Consider the following 22,111-nt stretch of genomic DNA (forward strand, 5'->3'; position numbering starts at 1 on the left):
CATGGCCATCTGCTGTTAGATAGCCTTGTGGTTGGTCTATGCAGGGCTGTGAGGAGAGGCAGTACATGCCCTTATTTCAAGTTTCATAGAATCGTGCAGGGGACGTCTTCTAGGCCATAAATTACTAATTATAGGCAGCTCTGAACCAAATATTTCATCTGATCACACTAACATCCTAGTCCCAGGATGTTTCATGTATTTCTGTACAGTGTTTTTGTACCCTCAAGTATGTCTGTGACTTTCCTTTTCCCCTGATGTTGTCCTTATTGAAAAAAATGTCACACCATACCACGATAACAATGTATGTAGATGAAACATGACCATCTCATTCATATATGTCAAAATTTGGTCAGTGGATCTACAGCCAAGGATTTTGAAGTTTTGAAAGAAAATATCAGAGTGGTTTGTGTGTCTTCCTTATACAGGAAAATATGAATGATGTTATCAGTGGGTTGAGTAGGGCATGCAAGAGGCATAGAGCTGAAAAGCAAATGGAGTCATGCAGCATGGAGTAAATCCTTTTTCTTCCATGTTTCCCCTTTTGCTGTGTCCCCTCGTACCTCTCAGCTTTTCCTCTTCAAATTTAGAGAGTAAAATCAAAAAACGAGTCCTTTTGAGGAAGTTTTTTTCTCCTGCTCCAGAGGCTCACAGGGGATGCAGGAGTAATGCTGTGCAAATATTTGTCCTAGATCTGCCTTGAAAACAGAATAAATATTTTACATTTTTGAAAGAAAGAAAGAAAGAGAGAGAGAAAGAAAGAAGGAAGGAAAGAAAGAAAGAGAGAAAGGAAAGAAAGAAAGAGAGAGAGAGAGAGAGAGAAAACCAATTCAACTTACCCCCACTAAAAACTTTAAACAAACCCTGACTTGTATTGTTGAAGAAGCTGCTCAGTTGCTGGAGGACTTTGCCTGATCCGTTTAGAATTAGATGATGATTATACAATCAATTAAACCATCTGACATGCTGAATAAATACAAGTACTTTATCATTTTAATGAGCTTATGTACCGTTAAGTATATTTATTTTTTTACATGCGTTTTCTGCATGTATTACTGAATACACATGCTTAAAGAGACTCACAGGACTGACCTACATTTGTAAGGCGAGAATAAAACTAACAGCAATGAAGGGCTGGGTACAAGATACTGTGTAGGTGTGTGGTCATAAAGGAGGCGTGAGGAAGGTTTTACATGCACTGCTGCACAAAAGCAGTCCTGCTTATCTCCCTTTTAAGATGAAGCACACTGAGGTTTTACAGGATGTGTAACTAGCTGTGCTGTGTGACAGCAGGGCAGGAGGCCATCAGATTTGCCACTACTTGTACTTTTGCCCAGTTGCAAATCAAAGGAATATACAACTAAGAGGAAACATTTCCTGCTTTTGAATAATGCATTTCTTTTGTATATTACCACCTTTAATTGCTTACACTTTTTTTTCCCCACCAACTTCCAGGTCTTGTTTGTTTCTCTGTTTTTGTTTATGTGATGATACCATTGTAGCTACTGATGTTTAGGAATTAAACAGACAACTAAACAGAAAGCTCATGCCAGTGTTTCCAGTGGAAGTATTAAGGCTTATGAAATTTGTGTTCTGTGGGATTTAAAAAAAAATTACATGTATATAGAGTTAGGGTTAGATATATAGCAGCCTCACAAGAACTCTGCTTTGGTATCGTCTACATCTTCATGTAGGGAAAAGGGGTTATCAGTGGTGGATGCTAAACATTTATTATTTTTATTGAAATAGGTCCTAGAATACCCCTTTGGGCTAGATATCTCAGATAGAAACATATTATTAAAAGAGCTGATGTGTGCCCTGAAGTACGTCTCTGTTGGTAGTTAGAGCCCTGAGTGGATATCGATCTGAGTGTTGTAAGTCAGATGTGTTACTTTCCTCCACAGAGAATTTGCTAAATATTATTACAAGTATAATCTTTATTTTGAAAGGTAAAATGTGTGTGCTTTACCTAATATCACCGTGAAGAGGTTGTCAGTAATAAACAACTTGTATTCAGGGGAAAAAAAACCCTTGTGTCTCTTCTACTGTCAAGCAGGTCAAAATTAGAACATGCAGTGTTGGGACAGGGGTTGGTTTCCTCGTTTCTAGTGATGACATTCTGCTGTTTAATTCTGAGAGATGATGTGATTTAAACAGATTGTGGAATTTTACAGGAAGGACACCACTTTTAGCTAAGAAAATGAAGGAGGCAACATTTTTTAAGTGCTGTCCTTCAAAACAGCCTGGGCGGGAAGAGATGAGAGGTATGAATGGAACAACCATCGTCCCTCAAATATGAGAAACAGCAAGGAATGCTGCATAATCCTTTCCTCTTTCATTGGCGACTGCAGGCAGAGCTTTGGAAGTCCCATAGCGCAGCTTATCAGCATAGTATTCATGCCTGACTTAACGAGTGAGAGTTCATCAAGGTACACCCTATGTTGAAACTTATCTTCATCCTCTGGCTGTCATGAGCGCTTTCCCATTTCTTACATGTTCCTTGGTCCACACATGCTTGCAGGCAGCCCCAGTGCTGCAGCCATGACCTACATGAGCAAACCCAACAAGGTGGGCAGGAGTGTCTCCTGTGACAAGGGCTGGGCCGCGCGTGCCTCCACCATCCCTTCTCTCAACTGCTTGTTAATGCTGTTGCTTATCTCGGACACTTTGTTCCCCAGGTACACTTTCACTGGCATTTACACTTTTGAGTCATTGATAAAAATATTGGCGAGAGGATTTTGCATGACAGAATTCACCTTCCTTCGAGATCCATGGAACTGGCTGGATTTCAGTGTTATTGTTATGGCGTAAGTAGCCCTCCTTTTTATTTTTTGAGACAGTGATGAGCAATAGATATATATTTTTAAGTTGTGTAGCTGTTGCTTTTTGTTTATTTTTGTTTTCACTGAAGTTTATTGAAAATGAGAAAATGCTGAAGTATTTTAAGATAGTCTTTGTTTTCCTGAGTGGTTTCAGAGCAAGATTTCCCAGTTCCATTCTGTCAATACACCAGACTACTTTGGGGAAATTGATTACATTTGAGTTGAACGCCTGCGCCCATGCTATTTGACTAGAAGCAAAATTGGAAAAAAAGGCTCAACTCAAACTTAGTTCAAACAGCAGAAAGGATCAGTGAAGTCAGTGGCGGTATGCCAGGATCAGGGCTAATATTCTTGGTAGTGTTCAGCAGAAGGAAAATATGAAGACTTGTAAAATCTATATAGACTTCATTGGGAAGACTCCCGTTTATTTCAGTAGGTCAGCCCAAGGCCACATCTTTGTATCTGTTGCTATATTACTATGGATTTGGCCAAACTGACATACGGCCATTGTGGTAAGTGTTTCAAAATATACAAGGCAGATAGGGAGGAGCTTTGGAATGTCAGCACACACTAGATATTTTTCTCAGCTAAACTTTTCCTCAAGCCGTGTAATTCTTCAGTATTTAGAGGCAGGACAGAACAATCCAAAATGTCACTTCTCCTCTGTCCTGTCCATCAGTATGTGAAGCAGGGAATTCCTATGCAGGGCTCTGAGTTTGTCATTACCTTCAGTGCATTGGTTTCCTGTATTCCAGAGGAAGAAGGCTTTTGACATTAAGGTAGAAATGAGCAGAGAGAAAAAGGGTAAGATGAGTAACAACTTGAAGCCTTGACAGTGTATCTGCTCTACCTCATCTCAGCTTGGGAGCAAGTTGGGTTATCATCCCAACCAGCTCTGCCAAAATCCACTGGGAGCATCTTGTTTTCTAAATTGAAATTTGTGTCTGAGCAGTCAGCGCAGACAAGATCTGGATATTTCTTTCAAGCTTATAGAACCGGAAAGAAACAATTTTAGATGAGAAAAGAAGGAATAGGAGTTTTGGTACAGAAAGTAAAGAATTTGAACTCACTATTTGCAACTGCTTCCTTGAGCCTATAGGCAGCAGTGAAAGAACTCATGGTGACTGCAATATGATCTTCATATGTACAATGAAACCTCCTTCCCAAGTACACTACAGATCGTGCAAAGCATTGGAATAATGTTCTCTATTCTGATAAGATTTACCCTTCATGTAAACCATGACTTGCAAGTGATTTAAAGTATGATTGAATTTAAAGTAAGGTTGTTATCTTTGCTTGTAGCTAGTGGTATTTCTGTATCTGGAAACAAAACCAGTATGGGATGGAGAGCCTGATAAAGGGCCATGAAATTTAGAGGGACGAAAGGCTTTTGATCTAACAGGAAATATGATTATTTCATTGATGGATGTTACAGGTGGAATGGCTATCAGGTCCTGTAGAGTTACTGCAGAATAAGTTCCTACCTCCTTATTTTTGGGACAGAAATAGCACAATTAGGCTCATAGAGAGTAGCTTTTAACAGCTTATTAGAGATTAGTGGTGCCAGAGGTTTTCACAGCTTTTCTCCCACCCTGTGCTAGCAGGCACAGCCATGCCTTCTGGGGCCATGGGTGGGTTTAGGAAAATTTAGGAGACTGCCCCTGATTTCATAACCGTTTATCAGACAAGCAAGGACTTTCTAGAACAGGAAAGGAATAGCTTGCTGTAGCTCTGGATTGGAAAACGCCCTGCCAAATTCTTAAAGACTATAAACAATTCCCTGGCTAACTGGAAAACTTGGAATGGGGATTCCAGCTGCTTCTTGCTCCCCATGGCAGAGACACTGAGCCGCTGCAATTTCATCCAAGAAACTGATAAAATCTCTATTAGTTGAGTATTGTGAACAGGCAGCAGAAGTATTTGTCTAATAACCTTATTAATGTGTTTGTACAAATCTCTGGTCTGCAAAGCCATACTCCCATGCCATTGTTTCTTCCCTAATTTTACACCCTTGCAAGCTGCAGAAGAGTCTGGGAAAGAAGTGGTGGGTACAACTGGGGAGGAATGGCCAGATAGGTAAATGCCAGACTCCCCTGTAAAACTATAAAGAGGAGAAGCAATACTGCGCTTCCAGAACGTAATGTAGGTTAGCAGATATGGAAAGGGTGCTTGTCCTCCTGCAGAGTCCTTTGCACAAAACTCACTTAAGCAGTCTTTGTCAGATAGCCAAGTGAGTTTTTATCCTTTGGCACATGAAAACAAACGCCTCAAAGAAGTAGAGTAGGTAAATGTAAATAGCCATACAAAAGGGTCCAGAAGATACAATGATGACTGTGGTTTTACTGCATACTCTTTTGGTGGAAATAATTTTGGAAACAGGGATAAAGTCAACTCATTCTATTGCTGACCATCTTGGGAGCATTTTGCTCTGCTGTTGTCTGGGTCTCCCTGATGTCCAAAATAGACACAACGGTGAATAGCTGGGATTGCTGTTTTAATCATAAATAGGCTTAGTAGGTTTTCAGTTATATTTATCCAAAAGTCTTCTTCCAGCAGCCATAGGGCATGGATTTGATGTACAAAATAAAGTAAAGTTTTAAGCTTCTCTTGAAACCAGCATCTGATTTAACACACAGTACAGCGCTGTACAATAAATAACCCAGTAGAAATATTTGCACTGATATTTCCCCATGTTGTTCTGTACGTACTTTGTGGAAGTCATTACTGAAAATTACTTAAGTACTCAAAGCTTTTATTTTGTATTTTTTAAGAGCAGCAAAGCAATTCTTAATGTTTCCTATAATGCAAAAAATCCTGGTTAAACTACGTGATAATAAAATCTTCATAGTATTTGTTTGCTGAACAGTCTGATAACAAATTTCAACCACAGTTTTAACAAATTGATGCCTGTTAGATTAGTTTAACAGTTCAAGAAACATTTGCTATAATGTGTGCTATGAAAAACCTGGGACAAACGGCATCAAAGAGCAGCCAGAAAAGCGGAGTCACCTCTCATTCGGATGCGTTCGCTCCTGCTATATGTGAATGCATTCTTCATTGAGACAAGTCTCATACTCTATTGTATAATTCCAAATAACTGTGACTTAATTCTACAGGTATGTAGGAGAATTTGTGAATGTAGGCAGTGTTTCACCTCTTCGGACTTTCAGGGTATTGAGAGCTTTAAAAACTATTTCAGTAATCCCAGGTAAGAAGCCTCGATCCTTCTGTTTTGGCTCTCAGCTACAAGTGATTCTTTCTCTGTCTCTCTTTGTCCCCTTGACTGTTGTTTTTTGCTGGTGTTTTGTCATTGTCTGTGTGTGACTTTCCCTTGTTACAGATACATAACTGAATTTGTGGACCTGGGCAATGTCTCAGCCTTGCGAACGTTCAGAGTACTGCGGGCGCTGAAAACAATCTCAGTCATTTCAGGTGAAAACCAGGTTAAACACTCCGGCTGCCATTAAAGCCTACATGCCATTTCCAGTAGTAATCACAGTCAATACAAGTGACTTAACCATAGATAACACTGATCAGGAAATGGAGGAATGTAGGGAATGTGACCTGTCAATAGAATACCTTTCTCCGATACGTTTCCCAATACATTTCTGTGGGCAGAAGGAATTAGAGTGCTTCCAAAAGTACAGACCTCACTAAAAAGAGTGCTCTGGAAGATGGGCTGCATGCAGTGGCTCGTGAATCGCAGACACAAAGTGCTCATTCATGAACTGTATGAGAATGGCAACAAAACTCTTTTAAAGTCTTCAGATATTGATTTTAAAAATGGAAGCTGAATGACCTCAAGGTGTGTATTTGTGTTTAAGAGCACATCCAAAGAGGAATCCAAATCTGTGCTATGAGCTTCAAGACTGCAAGCACAGATAGCCTGATTTGTCCTAGTGATTGTCCATTTGCTTGCGATAGAAACTGTGCTTGAATTTCAGACCTTGCATAGATCAGAAAAGTTCCACCATTAATTTTGGTGGATTCAACATTTCAGCATATTGAAGACCGTGATTCCAGCACAACTACCCTCAACACAATATAACAGTTTTCATACAGGTCTGGTAGTGAAAGAAGCTCTTTTTTTCATTGCTTATGACTTATTTTACTTCTGTTTCTGAAAATAGTAGTTAATACTTTTTTGTTTAGTAATTTATGCAGTCCGGTAAGGACTAAACATGTGATGATAAATTCTTGCTGAGCATTATCTATGGACAGGTCTCATTCAGCCTCAGTGTTTAACATCTCCAACCTGCATGGCAAGGTAGAGAAGATAGCAAAAACCGTGCATGGTAGATCCTATTGGTGATAATCCTGAACAGATGCTGGCAATCACACATCAAAAATATGCATAGCATTGAGATTGCTCAGATTCTTGTGCACAGCTCTTTAGGATTAGAAAGGTTTGGCCATCTACTGTACTATGCACACCTGCATTATCATAGAATCATAGAATCATTAAGGTTGGAAGAGACCTCCAAGATATCTAGTCCAACCATCCAACTACTGTCAGTATTGCCCGCTGACCATGTCTTCAGTGCCACATCTCGATGGTTCTGGAACATCTCCAGTGACAGTGACTGCACCACCTCCCTGGGCAGTCTGTGCCATTGCATCACCAATCCTTCTGAGAAAAAATATTTCCTAATATCCAACCTGAACCTCCCCTGGCACAACTTGAGGCCATCCCCTCTCTTCCTATCAAAATGTCACTCATGTAAAATGAAGCAAATTCATACAAAAGCCATGGCATAAACATCCAGGGACTAATCACCAACACTCACAAGGAATATAAAGTGGATATGGGAATTCTGGAATTGAGAGATTAAAGAAATGTATGCATGGGTCCAGGCTTTACTACTTTTTAATGAAAGTATAGGTCAAAATTTAGCTTTTAAAGAATAAAGCTGAACAGCAAGTTGAGCAGTTTTGTAGATCATGTGGGATGGTAATCAGAAATAAAAGCAGTTTCCTACCTCCTACCTTTGCAGGAAGGATTTGAAGGCTAACTTAGAGGGACAGCCTTCTCCAGGGGATGCCTTTCACTTTCCATCTTGTCTCAGTCTTGTGCTTCTTCAGAGCAGAGCCTGTCAATTTTGCTGAGTTATATATATAGCGATTTTCTGATGTTCTGCATCTTGCTTTATATAAAGTGATAAACCATGGCTGTTTTTTGGTTGATGAGGAGAATAGAGATATTCAGAAAAGCTTTATTGTAAAGTTCACTAAAGCCCTTCAATGATAACGAATACAGAGTTTTCCATTCGTGGGTTAATAGGAAAAAAAAGATGAATATTATTTATTAGAATGATACATAGTAACTCACATTTTCTTGTTTTCTTCCTATGGAATTATTCTTTTAGGTACTGCATTTTTAGGTACTTGTAATTGAATTATTTGCTGACATGGCTGCATAATGATATGCAAATAAAATATCTGGCCCTAAATTTTATTGTCAAAATTACCTGTGCTGTGAGCATGTTTAAATTATAGATGTTGAGAGCTACAAATTGCTAAGGATCATTTAGCTGCCTGTAAAACAAGGATATGCTTTTTCTTTTTTTGTGTGTGTGATTTTTTTAATAGATAGTTTAAAGGAACCAGTTCAATTTTTGTTTTTTTGGTCAGACATGTTAAATATATGTCTAATATATGTCAATGTCTAAATATATGTCTAACAAAGAAATGTTGAGCATGATGCTGTGTTTACTTGGATTTCAATCTGATTTTTTGACAATGGCACAGGCTTATGCTAGAATGAAATATCATTCCACAGTGGGCCAAAAATGAAGAGATAATGAATGCTGATATCTTTCGTAAGATTTTTGAGTGCATCTGCTATAGAGAACAGAAAAGGTGGGCTTTTTTTCTTCTTTTATGTCTTCAGAGAGAAGCACTGAAATGTACTCACATTGCAAATATCTGAGCTTTTCCTCAATAAAATTGATCACCCTTCTCTATCAGGTAGTTACGTCTGCACAAACGTACTTGGGCTCAGCATGCTCAGTGAAATTGCTTACCAAAAGTAGCCAAGTCCTCCATGGTGTAAGGCTTCTGTCCAGCAAAGCACTTAGAGGCTGGTTTTCAAAGGCATTCTGCTTCACTTGAAATCAATGAGTTTCAGTATTGACTCCAGGGAGAGTCGACAAAGCTAACAATTAGTGCTTTTAAAAATCTCACTTATCTTTAATGCCTTGCTCTAAGTGCGCAAGCAGGCACAGGGACTTTTAGGGGATGTGCACTCATAGGATTTAAAGTGATCTCCCAAACTTTGAGTCCACTCCCCACAAGGCTGAGCTTAGCTCAACTCATTACTTTTACTTTTGCCCTAGGAGGAGGGTTCCATATCCAGATTCAGCAACCTAAATGTTAGCATCTAGCAGTAAGCTGTGCTTCCTGCTCTGTAGGCATCTGGGGCTACACCTGTTTGGTGTCCTGCTGGCATCTCCTGACCCCATTCAGCCTCACCCTGTCTTGGTGCATTACCAGTAGGAGATTGGGTCAGTGCCTTGCCCTCTGTGGCTGCCTTTAATATACCTGAGGACCTTCAAGGATCTCTCAGTTTTCCCTTTTCAGCACTAAGCACACCCATTTCATTCTGTTTTCCAGTTTCCCATGATATCAGGGGAGATGGGCTTTGTACAGTAGCTGGTAAGCTGTTTATCTAGACTCATTGCATAAAAATGTTCTTAATTTCTTCCTATAGTCCTTATGTTCAGGTTCTTAGAAATAGCAAACACTTTCTGCTTGGGAACATAAAACCTTTAACTCTCAGTGATTTTATTTATTAATTAGCATCTTGTTCATTGCCATGGCAACCAGATTCATTTATTTTCCTTCTACATAGAAGGATCAGCTACAGGACAACCCACTGAAGTTTCTTTCCCATTTGGCTCCCCCAACCAGTGTATCCAAATCCCAGTGTACTCAACAGGAACCTTTCCTGTGATTTGGAGGTCTCCAAATATTTCTCTGCATGCAAATCACCAATGTTTTTGTGATAATTAATAACTGAGGTAATTCAAGGACCTCAGGTATACCCTTCAGTGTCCCCTCAACAAGAGCCTCAAAATGGAGGTCATAGTGGACATCACTATTTTGTGAAGTGCCTGTATCCAGAGAAGCTCTTCTGCTCTTTCTAGAACAGTCGTGTACTTCACAAACATTTCACACAAAATGACAGGATACAGGCGAAAGGTGACCTCACAGAAAATTGGGCCAAGGCACTTTGGGGCCTGATCCAGCTCCCATTTGATTTAGTGTGAGTCTAAAGGCTATAAATAGTGCTGTGAATGTTATCCAGTACTTTACTGTTAGCCAGAACAGAGATTGGAGTGAAAGAATTAAGGCTGCGTGGAGGAGTCTGACCCTTGATCACTGCTTGAATCTCACTGAAGTCCCCCCACAGAAAGACAGATTTCATCCTTACGATGGGCAAATCACATGGCTCAGGAAGAAGCTACTAGAGAAATACATGACATATTTTCATCTTCCTTGGAGACTAGCCTGACAGTCACATTTTCATGCAGAGATGGTCTACAGAAACGCTGACAGCCTTTGAAGTTTGCCAGCGTGGTATTAAACTCTCTGCTGCTCCATGTGTCAGTGGCTAATGACAAAATATGTTCATCATGGCTGGTGGCAAAGGACGGTAATTGAGAGCAAGCTCTTCTCTCTGTATGTGTACATGACTCATGCAGACATGTACAAGGCACATGCACATCTTCAAGAGAAGAAGGCTAGGAGAAGGCAGTCATAGTGCCAGACACGCTCTGGTTTTGTTTTTGCCTTTTCTCCCATTGATTTTCAGACTGTGCATGGAAGTGTCCGATGTTCTGTAGGTGATTGCCAACATCTGGTATGGATGTCATTATGCTAATACTTTCTCACATCTCAAAGGAGGAATGGATGGTGCTGTGAGATCTTGCCATTTCTCATTGTTCGGTGTTGCTTGCATTTTCTATGGTTTCTGATTTGCATTTGGAAACTGATTATTTGATTAACTTCTGAATGTATTAATTTCTACCAGTATTAACAGGAATGCTTGGGCCAAATCCTTCTTGCTTTCTGTAGGTGTCAGTCTGCCTGTATAGCCCTCATCCCACTGACTTTGAGTGCTTTGATGTTACTCATGTCACGCAAGCAGGATTTGGCCCAGAAGCGTGGGAAGAATTCAGTGATTCAGGAGACCACTGTGCTGATTACTCCAGTAAGAGTAATCCACAGCCCCATAGTCATTAACAGATGTAGACGTTACTCAGCTCTGGATCAGCTCCTCTGTTTTGCTGCATGCTGCCTGGTTTGGTGTTTGACTTGCAAGAATTAAGTAAATGCCTTTAATGCCCCATAAATAGTATCATCTATAAAGCTACATTGCAGTGCTCTCGTTGGCAATATTTCAAAGGAGGATTATTTATCTAGAAGATTTAACAGCAATCTAAATTTGAGTGTATCTAGCATTGCTTATACAAAACATGGGGATTGATTCAGAGCAGTGTGGAACACCTGCAAGAGGTTCTGGTGTCCTTATTTCCCCTTTGCCCTTCAAAGGGCAGAAAGTTGAAATGAATGGTGATTTAAACACTTTTCTTAGCAGTGGATTGTGCCAAGTGACTTGATGGATGCTATTTAACTTTATGGGCAAATTTTCTTTTTAAAGAATGAGAAAATGACACAGTTAGACTGTAAGTATACAACTCCTGAAGTTATTTTCTTGGAAAGTTGCAACAAAGTTTCAGAAGGCAGAGTACAAGTTATTTTTAAGTGGTCTTTAATTACAGCAATTGTATTACTAAAGCATTCCCGAGCTGCTCAGAAGTCTATATGCTGTTTAAAAAAATAAAATTAAAAAAAAAAATAAAGCAAAAAGCCCTCTTGTAAAGAAATTATTTGATATCTGCAAAGAATGAGCTTATAAAGCAAACAGCATAGGAATATTCTTCTGTTTGAAAACCCAGTAAGTAAACTGAGAAAAGCATGTTTCATGAAATTACCTTGAAATTAACAATAACCGGGTCTGCATTTGAAAACAGTCTGTCTTTACTGGTGACTAGTGTTTTGTAGATCTTGTTTCCCAATGTTATCCCTATTTACATTAGTTCTCCCATTGTCTTCGCTAATGTGAATAAGATTAATTAGTGTACTTGAGTGATACAAATGCAGGCCCCAAGCTGGTATTTGTATTACAAACAAACAAATGTACTGCAGGGATTTCACAGAGGGCACTGAAGTAAAAGAATTTGTGGTTTGGCCATTTTCCCTTTTTTAAAGCTCAGTTTGCGTTCAGATTTCCTGTTTCACCAGCTTCAGGGAAGAAGCATCTGTGTGTTTAAAGGACAGCTAACACTGAAAGTCACAGAGAAAATGTCATAATATTGGAGTATAAAAAAAATAAAATTGTGTCTATACATTGTATTTCTTTTTCCCCACCCCGCTGTTTGTTTAATAGCAATCTGGTAGCTGGGTGTGAGACACAGGGGAGCCCTTCAGTATTGAGCTACAACTAAAACATAAAGTTTAGCCAAGTAATGTAGAGTAATGTAAAAGCTATGCTTTTCATTTACAAATCAAAATTGGTCATTAGAAATGAACTCAGAAAGTTCAGAGCTAACCTTTATCTGAATACCTATCTAGATACTTAATCTAGATACAGAACTGACTTCATCTTCAAAATCTGATTGTGACACGGAGTGCAGATCCCATGAATATCCAGCTTTTGCCTGATACTTGTACTACAATATATTTTGCCTTTTTTTTATACAGAGGAACTTTTGAGCCTTTTCCTTTTGTTCTTATGCCACAAACTATCCTTGAAGAAGTAAACAGAGAATTTAGTGATGATGTCTAGCCCCTCATAAGATTCAATCCCATTTGGCTGGAAGACCATTTTGTATTCATTAATGCCATTCATGGGTTAGCTTAGTGGCAATGCCTTATGCAGGACTTGCAGTATTTTAGGCTGCTGAATTCGGGGATATCTAGACTTGGGTTCCATTCTAGCAGCTTATCCTCCTTTAAGTATCTATGATTTCCCATTACTTTATCTACAGAATTTTAAGCAAGACCAAAAGTGCACTTTGCCTTCCTACATACCCTCAAGTACATTTTTTACATTATTTTAAATTATACAGCCTTCATTACTTCCGAACTCTTGGGGTGGAATTCCAGGGAACTGAGATTTAATGCGTATGTTCATATTCAGTGAGCAATTCTACTTGTTTCTGAGTATTGCCCAGGAGAATTCCTCATGTCTCCTCTTTGCATTTTCTATTTTTCCATTTAACTCAATTTCTTTTACTGCTGCCATACTAGTAACACTGATTATCAGAAGCACTGATTACTACTTACTGATTAAATACAAGTAGCAAAGAAACAACAAATCTGCTACCATTGAGCAGTTGGTATTAATGTCCAACTACAGGAGACACTCTATAGAAGGGTTTATAAGGTAGGTTTTGTTGTATTGATGTCATGTTCAACCAGCTCAGACAGTACTGATCTTCTTAACAAGCAAACAATACCCTTTGGGAAAACAGTATAATTACTTATATCTATATACTTACAGGATAATAATATGAATCTAGTGTTACAGGATGAAATAACACTGAAACAGAAGACAGTTTGTGTTACTAAAAACCTTTGGTGATTATAATAAGATGATTTATCTCCATTAGCGTATTATAAAATGATTAACTTTGCCCAGGTATTACTGAAATCTCAGGTTATTTTACACAGTTTCCATTGGATTTACTTGGTTCTCCATATTATTTGGTTTTCTTCTAATCCCAAATTTTTGTTGTCTTAAGCAAATGAATTGAAGGGAGAGGAATTACTCATGTGAGAACAGTGAGCAGGATTTGGCACTAAAAAATGTTAAATAATCAGGCAACAAATAACATTTCCATACCCCTTTATCTGTTTAAAGTGAGAGATAAAGCTATCAGTCACGTCAGAGGTTAAAAGTAATTAATATTCTCAAAAGTCAGTGGGATTTAGGCTTTACAGTTTTACTGCAGCTCCATGAAAATATAAGTGACTTTCTGTATTTTCTTTAACCATGATTATTTTTGTTTCTCATTGTTCCTCCATCCAGTTCTTTCCATTCATTTTTAAGTAAGTGTGTGTGTAAGAGCAACACCAAGACTTTTGTCCAGATGATAGTAGGCCAAACTGAATGTTCATGGTGATCACTTGTCTCCTGTTTCCATTGTCAAATTACAAACATGTAATAGAAACCCTTCCTATTTTCCCTTCTATCCAGATTTTCATCAGAAAAAGTATCTGCACATATCTTTCAGCGTCTCAATCCATAAACTCTTGGCTTTTATCTCCCTAGGACTGAAGACCATTGTAGGTGCACTAATCCAGTCTGTTAAGAAACTTGCTGATGTGATGATCCTGACCGTTTTCTGCTTGAGTGTCTTTGCCCTCATAGGCCTCCAGCTCTTTATGGGCAACTTGCGACACAAGTGTGTGAGGGACTACACCCAGTTTAACTTCACCAATGGCACGTTGTACTTGGATGGCAGGACATGGAACAACTCAGAGGAATTTCTTAATGATCCAGGTAAATTCCTTTCTTTACCTTGTTTATTTGTTTATCTATTATCACACTGGTCTGTATTGATTGGTACAACAGATGTGACTATTCCATTTTCACTTCATTGATGTGGTTTGGAAAGATTGGGTAGTGTTTTCTGTTGTGCCTTCACAGTTCATGCTGAAAGTTTCCTAGTGCTTTCCTAATGCAGACCTTGTCACCTCACCAATGATTTTCACAGATTTAGGGTATCTCCAAAATTTCAGCTCTGTTTGTAGGTCTCTTCTGCATGCTGTTCCTTTAAGATCATTTCTAGCTGTAGCATCTTATGGCAAAACTTGAGACTGTGAACTGAAAGTCTTAAAAATCTAACAGCAAAGCTGAGCATTTATTACACTGAAAAATCCCAGGGGTATTTTTTTAAGGAAATCTCATGCTATTAGGGTCTTAACTCATTATCTGGGTTGGACCATCCTACAGTATCTGGTGCTCTGATGTTTATTATCAAAAGACTTGTTTTCTAGGCCAAAGCAATTTTTAATACTCTACAGTCTGCTAGACTTTGAGTTACATTGAAATAGGTTCACTGAACTCATTTATGAACATTAAAATAAAAAAAAGAACAAAAAACAACAGAAACTCATTTCGTGTAAATAAACTTCAGAATGTAAACAGGGAACCCAGCAATTAGCTGGGCTTGTTGTAGAACCCTCATAAACAATTCCCAGTGACTGCAGTGGACATTAGCTCACATCTGATAACATTAAATGATAGTCTCAAGAGAAGGAAGTAACCAGATCAGTGTGCCTTGCTGGAAGCTGGTGATCAGTGACTTTTGGTATTTTATTTATTTTGGGAAGAATCAATCACATAGCACACTCATTAACTGGAAATTTAATAGGTGGGAAGTAACATAGAGTCATAGGGTACCTCTAATCTGAATGTAGGGACCCAACAATCCTCATTTCTTTACCCCAGCTGATGGCACTGTATACCCCTGAGTCAGGCTCAGGGCAGTTGTCTGGGTTGATCCAGAGCTCTGTTGGACTAGAACAAGGTTGCCACCAATCCAGACTTGCTTCTCAGCATTGTATGCCTCTTCACCCAGGTTATGTTTCTTCACCCAGGTCCAGGAACTGAGCCAGTGGCAGTCCCATCACTCCATGCTAGGGATTTCTGAGCTTTTTGCTCTGTTCCTTTCCCTGGAGTCTAAGCAGCCTTGGGAGAAGTGGTGTTTAAAAGCTTTAATTCAAAGATAAAAAGCTTTATATTTGTATTGTTAATGGATAATATGGTTGACTGAGCATTAAGGAAGGGCATTCACAAAACTCTGGCTGAATGAGGGCCATCTTCAGGACTGACCTTGACTGTAAGGTTGTGTGTCTCCTCATTGTCCCTAAACCAGAACCTCTTGCCAGCTCAAAGGGGAAAATACTAAATCACTATTAAAAGACTACTAAACAACTCTAGAGCTGTGCTGGCTGATAATGAGGTTGCTGACATCTCTTCCCAGCGATGCTCTCCATCTTCCAGCTCTGGTGTATTAAGGTACTTCCCAGATCCTACACTCTCAGATATTTAGTCTGATTTTTGAGTGGTCTGCATAGAGCCAGAAGTTCGACTTGATGATCCTTATGGGTCCCTTCCAACTTGGGATATTCTGTGATGATTCTGTGTAATGCAGCTCTGAAGATAATCCGTTTCTCTGAGAGTGGAAGAAGGGTATATGCAACACTGGTTGTCTCTAATAAAAAATACAGTTACTTTCAAGGCTTGCTGCAGCACTGCTTTAATTGGGAGGAATTCTACAGCTGCTCCAGTAGTGCAGCTGCTCCAACTTGCCTTAGACAAGTTTATTTGCAAGGTAAGGGATGCTCATTTAGTAAATCCAGCTATGGTTAATATGGTCATGAAGGCTATGAGTGTTATCACTAAAGTGGATTTACCTATTACAAGGATTATCAACTTGGTGAGATGGTAGATTGAAGCAAATTAAGCTTTGAGCATGCAGTATTAATAGTAAGCAATAGTATTGTCAATTAATGTTTCCATGTTTTCATAATATTGGAAAATAAAGATGTAGTGCATTATGGTAAATGATTGTCAGTTAGAACAGATGGACAAGAATTATTTGAATAGTTGAAATATAGAGTCAGTACAGAAGGCCACTGAAGAGATGGAAAAAAAGTAGTTCTATAGGGAAAATGTACTGACCTCAAAATAAGAATAATGAAGTATTTTTTGAAAAGCTGAAGAAAGTGGCTCAGCAATTAGACTAGGAAGAACAATATTAAGTAGGATTTTCATTAAATGTTGACTATTACGCTGAAGCAATTCAGAAATGGAAGGACTGGCTCATTTTGTAACTAGATGGAATAGTGCTTTATATTCCTTTTTGCGTAAGCATTATGGTGAAATGAAGTGACTGTTTAACAGAGTAGTACTGACCACAATTTAATAACAGTCCGAATTTCAAGCACTTCAGGGAATTAAGCAATATATGCAGTTAAATTAAAGTGTAGGCAGACCAAATTAAATAAAAAGCTGAATATATTAAGACACAGAGTAGTGTCACTGTTTATTCTGAGGATGAACTAGAGAAGAAAATTGGTCAAACTGAGATAGCTAAGTTCATTCAAAGAGAACATAGACAATTAGAGAATAAACCACTGGAGAATTCAAACCCAGTGCAGCTGAGTCACTCATTTTGGAGAAGGGATAATAATAATAATAATAATAACAACAAACCACCAGAAAAGAGAAACCTGAGTACTATCAGAGGTTCATAATAACACCTCTGAAATGTCAGATTTCAATGGCTATTGCAAGTGAAGGAAACGCCAGGCACCTTAGGAAAGCAAGAGACAAAAGCCTTGTGACTGGGGATTCAATGGGAGAATTCACAGAGATTTATTTCATTCAGGTTCCCCAATTACTAAGTTCTAGAATACAAAACCGACATTGAATATTTTTTTTTCCTCTATCACGAAGAGGACTTTTTTGATCCTTGCCACTGAAAGCTTAATTCTATGAGAGAAACTTCACCTGATCACGTGCCGATGGCTTCTCAGTTTAGGTGCGGTGGTCATGGCAGGGTGAGACAACTGCTTTATCCTCTTACTGTCTACTCTTGGCGAAGATGCAAGTCAAAAATTTGCCTTTCAGTGGGCACATTTCATGATGAAGAGGAGGACTTTCCCATTCCTTTTACTAATTAAAGTGACTCTAAGTCTTCAAAATTTATGCTTCCATGCCTAAAAAAAGGGCTTCTTTTGACCTTTCTTATAAAAGAAGTTATTTGAGTCTAGTTTTGCCTCCAGTCAGTGATGCTTAGTTTTGCAGAGCTGGGAGAGGGAAAGAGGAAGATTATGGCAAAAGGAGTTCAACGGATCTCCCAGCTTCTTCCATAGCATTATTCTTTATATGAATGGAGTATGGAATGCTTGACAGTTGAACACAGATAGATTTAGGCTAAGGATATCTTGATATCAAATGCCAATGCTATAGTCTGCTCAGAATTAAAATAGAGATATAACTAATTCACCTGGAAAAATACCGGCTACTAGTAAGTGATTTTATTTTTCATATCTGCAATTCTAGATTTGCTAAAGGACTACAGAGGCCCAAAGAGGATTATTTGTAGACATTAAAAATAATAAACCTGATAATCTGTAGTTGTAGATGCAGCCTATATAATAATAAAACAAAGGGAAAAAAGTACATAGTAGGGTAGTTTACATCTATGGCAATGTGAAAATTGTGTGATCAGTATATCGATATCAAAATTATTGAGCTGCCAGTTACCTTTAGGAGGACTGATGGTTTAGAAATGCCAGGTGACTGCAGAACTACAAGGTTAGTTCCAATGCTTGTAAAGATTTCTAGGAAATTAGCTGAAAATAGCATGCTTAAAAGCCTTGGGTTGTGGTGTTAAAATTAAAGGCGTATTTCATGAAGTGAAACTCTATGAATGCATGAGTCAGAGTGGACTAGAAGGTATATGAAGTCAGGCATGTCACTGGTTTAGAGAGAGTAAAAGATGTACCAAAGAGCTGAATGTAGTTGAGTCTCCTGGCTGATGATTATAGAATTTTTAATGTAATTTATGTGTTCCATTACTAAAATGGATTATTGACTCATCAGTAAATAGTCAGTAGGAATCTGAGTTTAAATCGTGTGTGCTTTTGTAGACCAAGGCTCAGATTGAATACTGAACACAAATATAATACTTAAGAAAAAACCCTTAAAAATATAGTAAAAATATTATTAAAACATTCTTAAAGTGCTAGTCTCAGAACCCAGCATTTTCTTTTCGTTTAAACTGAATACCTTAATTGAGAGGGCTCTGAATGTGCTATGTATGTTTTCTGTCTAAATTGATATCTTATAAAGTAAAATAAAACACTGTTGTCCACAAAGTAGAAATAACAACAATAACAATAATAGTACTGTTAAAGATTTATTAACCTCTTGGCAGGAGGAGTCACCTGCCATTTTTGTAGCTTAAAAATAGACTTTTCAAGGGTGCTGTTTTTTTATTACAGGTTACTTTCTGGCACTCATTTCATGACACTGCATTTTCTCTTTTTCTGAAGTCATACTGGAGGCCTGAGAAAAAAAAATATATATATATACAGTTTAACTCAGTGTCTATATTTTCACCTACAATTAGTCATTTATGATTAATTACAATTAATCATAGTTACTTTGAGTTCTTTATTTAGGAAGATGTATACATACGTTAAGTCTGTGTCTTTGTGGGTCCCAAATACATCTAATCAAGTAATTAGAATGATTTGGAGAAGAAAGTTTCTGAGGGAGCCTTTGAAGGAGCCTGTTTCATTTTCTATCTCTAACTCATAATAGACATTCTATGGAGGTGGTCCAACTAAACCAGCCGTGTTAGATGCCTAAGGTTGAGAAATGTGGGAACTCTTCATAGACAGCCTCTGTTTGCAGAGCAACTTGCTGAAAGGTGATGTGCTACCCATCTGAATTATAGTCTTCTTGACTGAAGGGGTCTTGCATGAGGTGTGAATGCAATCAGAGCCAGTCTGACTGCTCAGAGCTGCTAAATCAGGACAATTCCATCCCAGCAGTCAATACATAATACTTCAAAAGTCTTTCCACATCCTCTTTGATGTCCTAGATAAAATGAGCTATTAAAATAAATGGGTAAGGATGTTTAGGCATACATATGTGAGTATATAAAAAATATAGATGTGTGCATGTAGATGTATGTCTACACATGTATTTTCTCTATCTTCTGTGTCTAATTGTTAGCTCTGCCTGGAGAATTGCTTCATTTTTGCTGTGAGAATAACTGAAATTAAGCTGTACGAAGAGATATTCTGAAACTGCATGAAAAGAGTATAGAAAATAATGATGTCCAAGTCACATAATAGATGCATCAGGTTTGGGGAGAGCTGAAGTGTTTTAGGTGTTGTCTGAGGTGGTAATAGAAGACAGTGAGTGTTGGATGAGTAATTATGGAGGTGGGAGAAAAGAGGGAAGCAATAAATCAGGTTGAGACTGGAAGAGGTGTTTTGTTATGTATGATTGTGTGGGAACCAATGATTAAGACAAAGAACCTCTCTCAGCTTTCACACTGTGCTTGTCAGCATGGAATCTACTCGCATTACTCCACCGTTAACGGTAAATATTGTGGCTTTGTTCAGGTGCTGTGGATCTTCAGATAAATTGCTTCGTAAATGCTCAAACATTAATGCAGTGATGTGTTATTAACACGAGTATTGTACCTGTGCACTTCCATGTTTTAAGCTACGTAGAAAAAGAAAGACCCAGAAGCAGTACGAGGTTCAGAGACACACAGGTGTTGTGCTGGTGTATCCAGTACAACCTCTTCCCAACAATCCAACAACATTATTTTTTAACCTTGTGGTGAAAGAGCTTTGAAACAATTTGTAGAACAGAAGGATTTATCCTCCAGATAAATTTCTTTTGCTCTCATTGATGCATTATTATTACTCATGGAGAGATCTGCTAGAGGAAAGACTTGCTGCAAAAGATGAAACCCAGCAGTCTGAGAATTTTTCTGCACCCTCAAATTGCTCATAAGCTACCAAAGTATAACCACTTGACTCACACAGTACTGTTCAAAAGGGCACTTGAAAGGACCATTTCTGTGCCCCTTGGAGCATCTCCATGGACTTCTGCTTGCTTTGGGCTCAGCAATAACAAGCCTTGCAGAGGCAAGAGGTAGCTCTGACTTTTAACTATGAGCAGACCATCGGCAGCAGCTCGCACCATTGCTTTCCCTTATTGCCCTGGCTTTAAGTATTAAGGAATATTTTCTCCTAATACTTTCCATTAATGCTGAATTCACTCAAGTGAGGTGGGGATGAAATATAGGAATTGCCAGGCTCACTCAGTTTGGTTTCCCTTAGGCAACATCTGTCTGTAGCTCAGAGCAGACCCACGTGTTCCAAAATAAATTGCTGCAGCACAAAGTACAGACATTGTTTTATAAATTTTTGTAAAGATTAACTATTATAGCTCTGGATATCCTTCTCTACATATGTAACAAGTCTCTCTTTGAACACTGTGGCTAAAGGGACAGCCTGCAGCAGAAACTTCTGCAGTTGAAATAAGAAGAGAAGTTGAAAATATATTTCCTTTGTCTTTGGTTTTGCTCTCCCTCCAATAGTTTTAGGGCAAAAAGTATCACATCCTGAATCTAGGAGCATACGTAGTTCTCATTTTCCAGAATGAGTGCTATTTTTGACTGTTTGTCACTTCTTTCCTGAGATGAAATATCTCAGGTTCTTTTTTTAATTGAATTCTCCTGGTCAATCTCATTATCCACTTCTCAATACTCCCCAGTTCAGCAGTTCCACTGAAAGTAATGCTATGCTCTATTTTCTGGATAGCACAAGCCACTGGTTTATATATTGGCAACTTTTTTCCTATATGCATCCACTGCATCCCTTTCCTCCTGCATCTCAGTATTACATTTTTCTTTGTTCACAGCTTATTACTACATAGAAGCATGTATTTCCTACCTGAATTGATGCAGAGAACTTAAAACTTAACAAAGTTATGGGTGGGTGAGGTTTTTTCCTTTGCTTTACTTTGCATTCTGAGAACACAGTATCTGCCTTTGTCTTCACATATTTTCTTAGTGGTATTGGCCTCTGTGGTGTTCCTCATTCAGTCCTGGCCTTGGACTTGACTTACATGAAAAATACTGTGCCATCAGCAGATTTTCTCACCTCCTCTGCTCACCCTCTCTTTCCTTTGTACTTATAGTAAGTCAGTGCAGACATAGCTCTCTGTTAGCCTTCTTAGACACGCCGATTTTTCATCTCAAACTTTTGTTTCCCAGTCAGTTTTTGATCCAATTCATCTGTTTTCTTTATCGCAGTGCAAGCAGGAGTGTTTTCTTCTTCTTTTTTTTTTTTTTTTTGGCATCTGTCTGTAATCACAAATGCATTCAACCCTTGTAGCAGCTTTTGATTTCAATTCCTTTGTGCAAAATACATATATATATATCTATAAAATGCAACAAAACAACCCTCTACAAAACTTCCATAGCCCGCACTTCAGCATTTTGCTGCCTATTCATGTGAAGTGCTTGTCTAAACAAGTGGCACTAAATATGCTTTTAGTTACGCACTACACAGCCTTCAGCTCCAGGCATATGGGTCTGCATGAGTGACCAGACATGGGCATGGAAGGAGGGGATCTGAACATTATTAAAAGCCAGCACCCCATGTTTATTGCTTGTTGT

The 22,111-nt window shown here is 38.5% G+C and overlaps 1 protein-coding gene across 4 annotated transcripts in view; it reads left to right on the top strand.

Moving 5' to 3' along the window:
* LOC100543777 (sodium channel protein type 5 subunit alpha-like) overlaps window positions 1–22,111 on the top strand; it is a 589,192-nt gene that overhangs the window by 47,420 nt on the left and 519,661 nt on the right. For all 4 annotated transcript variants that reach the window (XM_019616237.1, XM_019616239.1, XM_010712352.2 and 1 more), the window contains exons 5-7: window positions 2,676–2,804; window positions 6,160–6,251; window positions 14,158–14,388. In XM_019616237.1, coding sequence (XP_019471782.1) covers window positions 2,676–2,804; window positions 6,160–6,251; window positions 14,158–14,388 — 452 coding nt within the window. The remainder of the gene's footprint in view (window positions 1–2,675; window positions 2,805–6,159; window positions 6,252–14,157; window positions 14,389–22,111) is intronic.

Source organism: Meleagris gallopavo, chromosome 6 (assembly GCF_000146605.3).
Source record: "Meleagris gallopavo isolate NT-WF06-2002-E0010 breed Aviagen turkey brand Nicholas breeding stock chromosome 6, Turkey_5.1, whole genome shotgun sequence".
NCBI classification, from domain to species: Eukaryota; Metazoa; Chordata; class Aves; order Galliformes; family Phasianidae; genus Meleagris; species Meleagris gallopavo.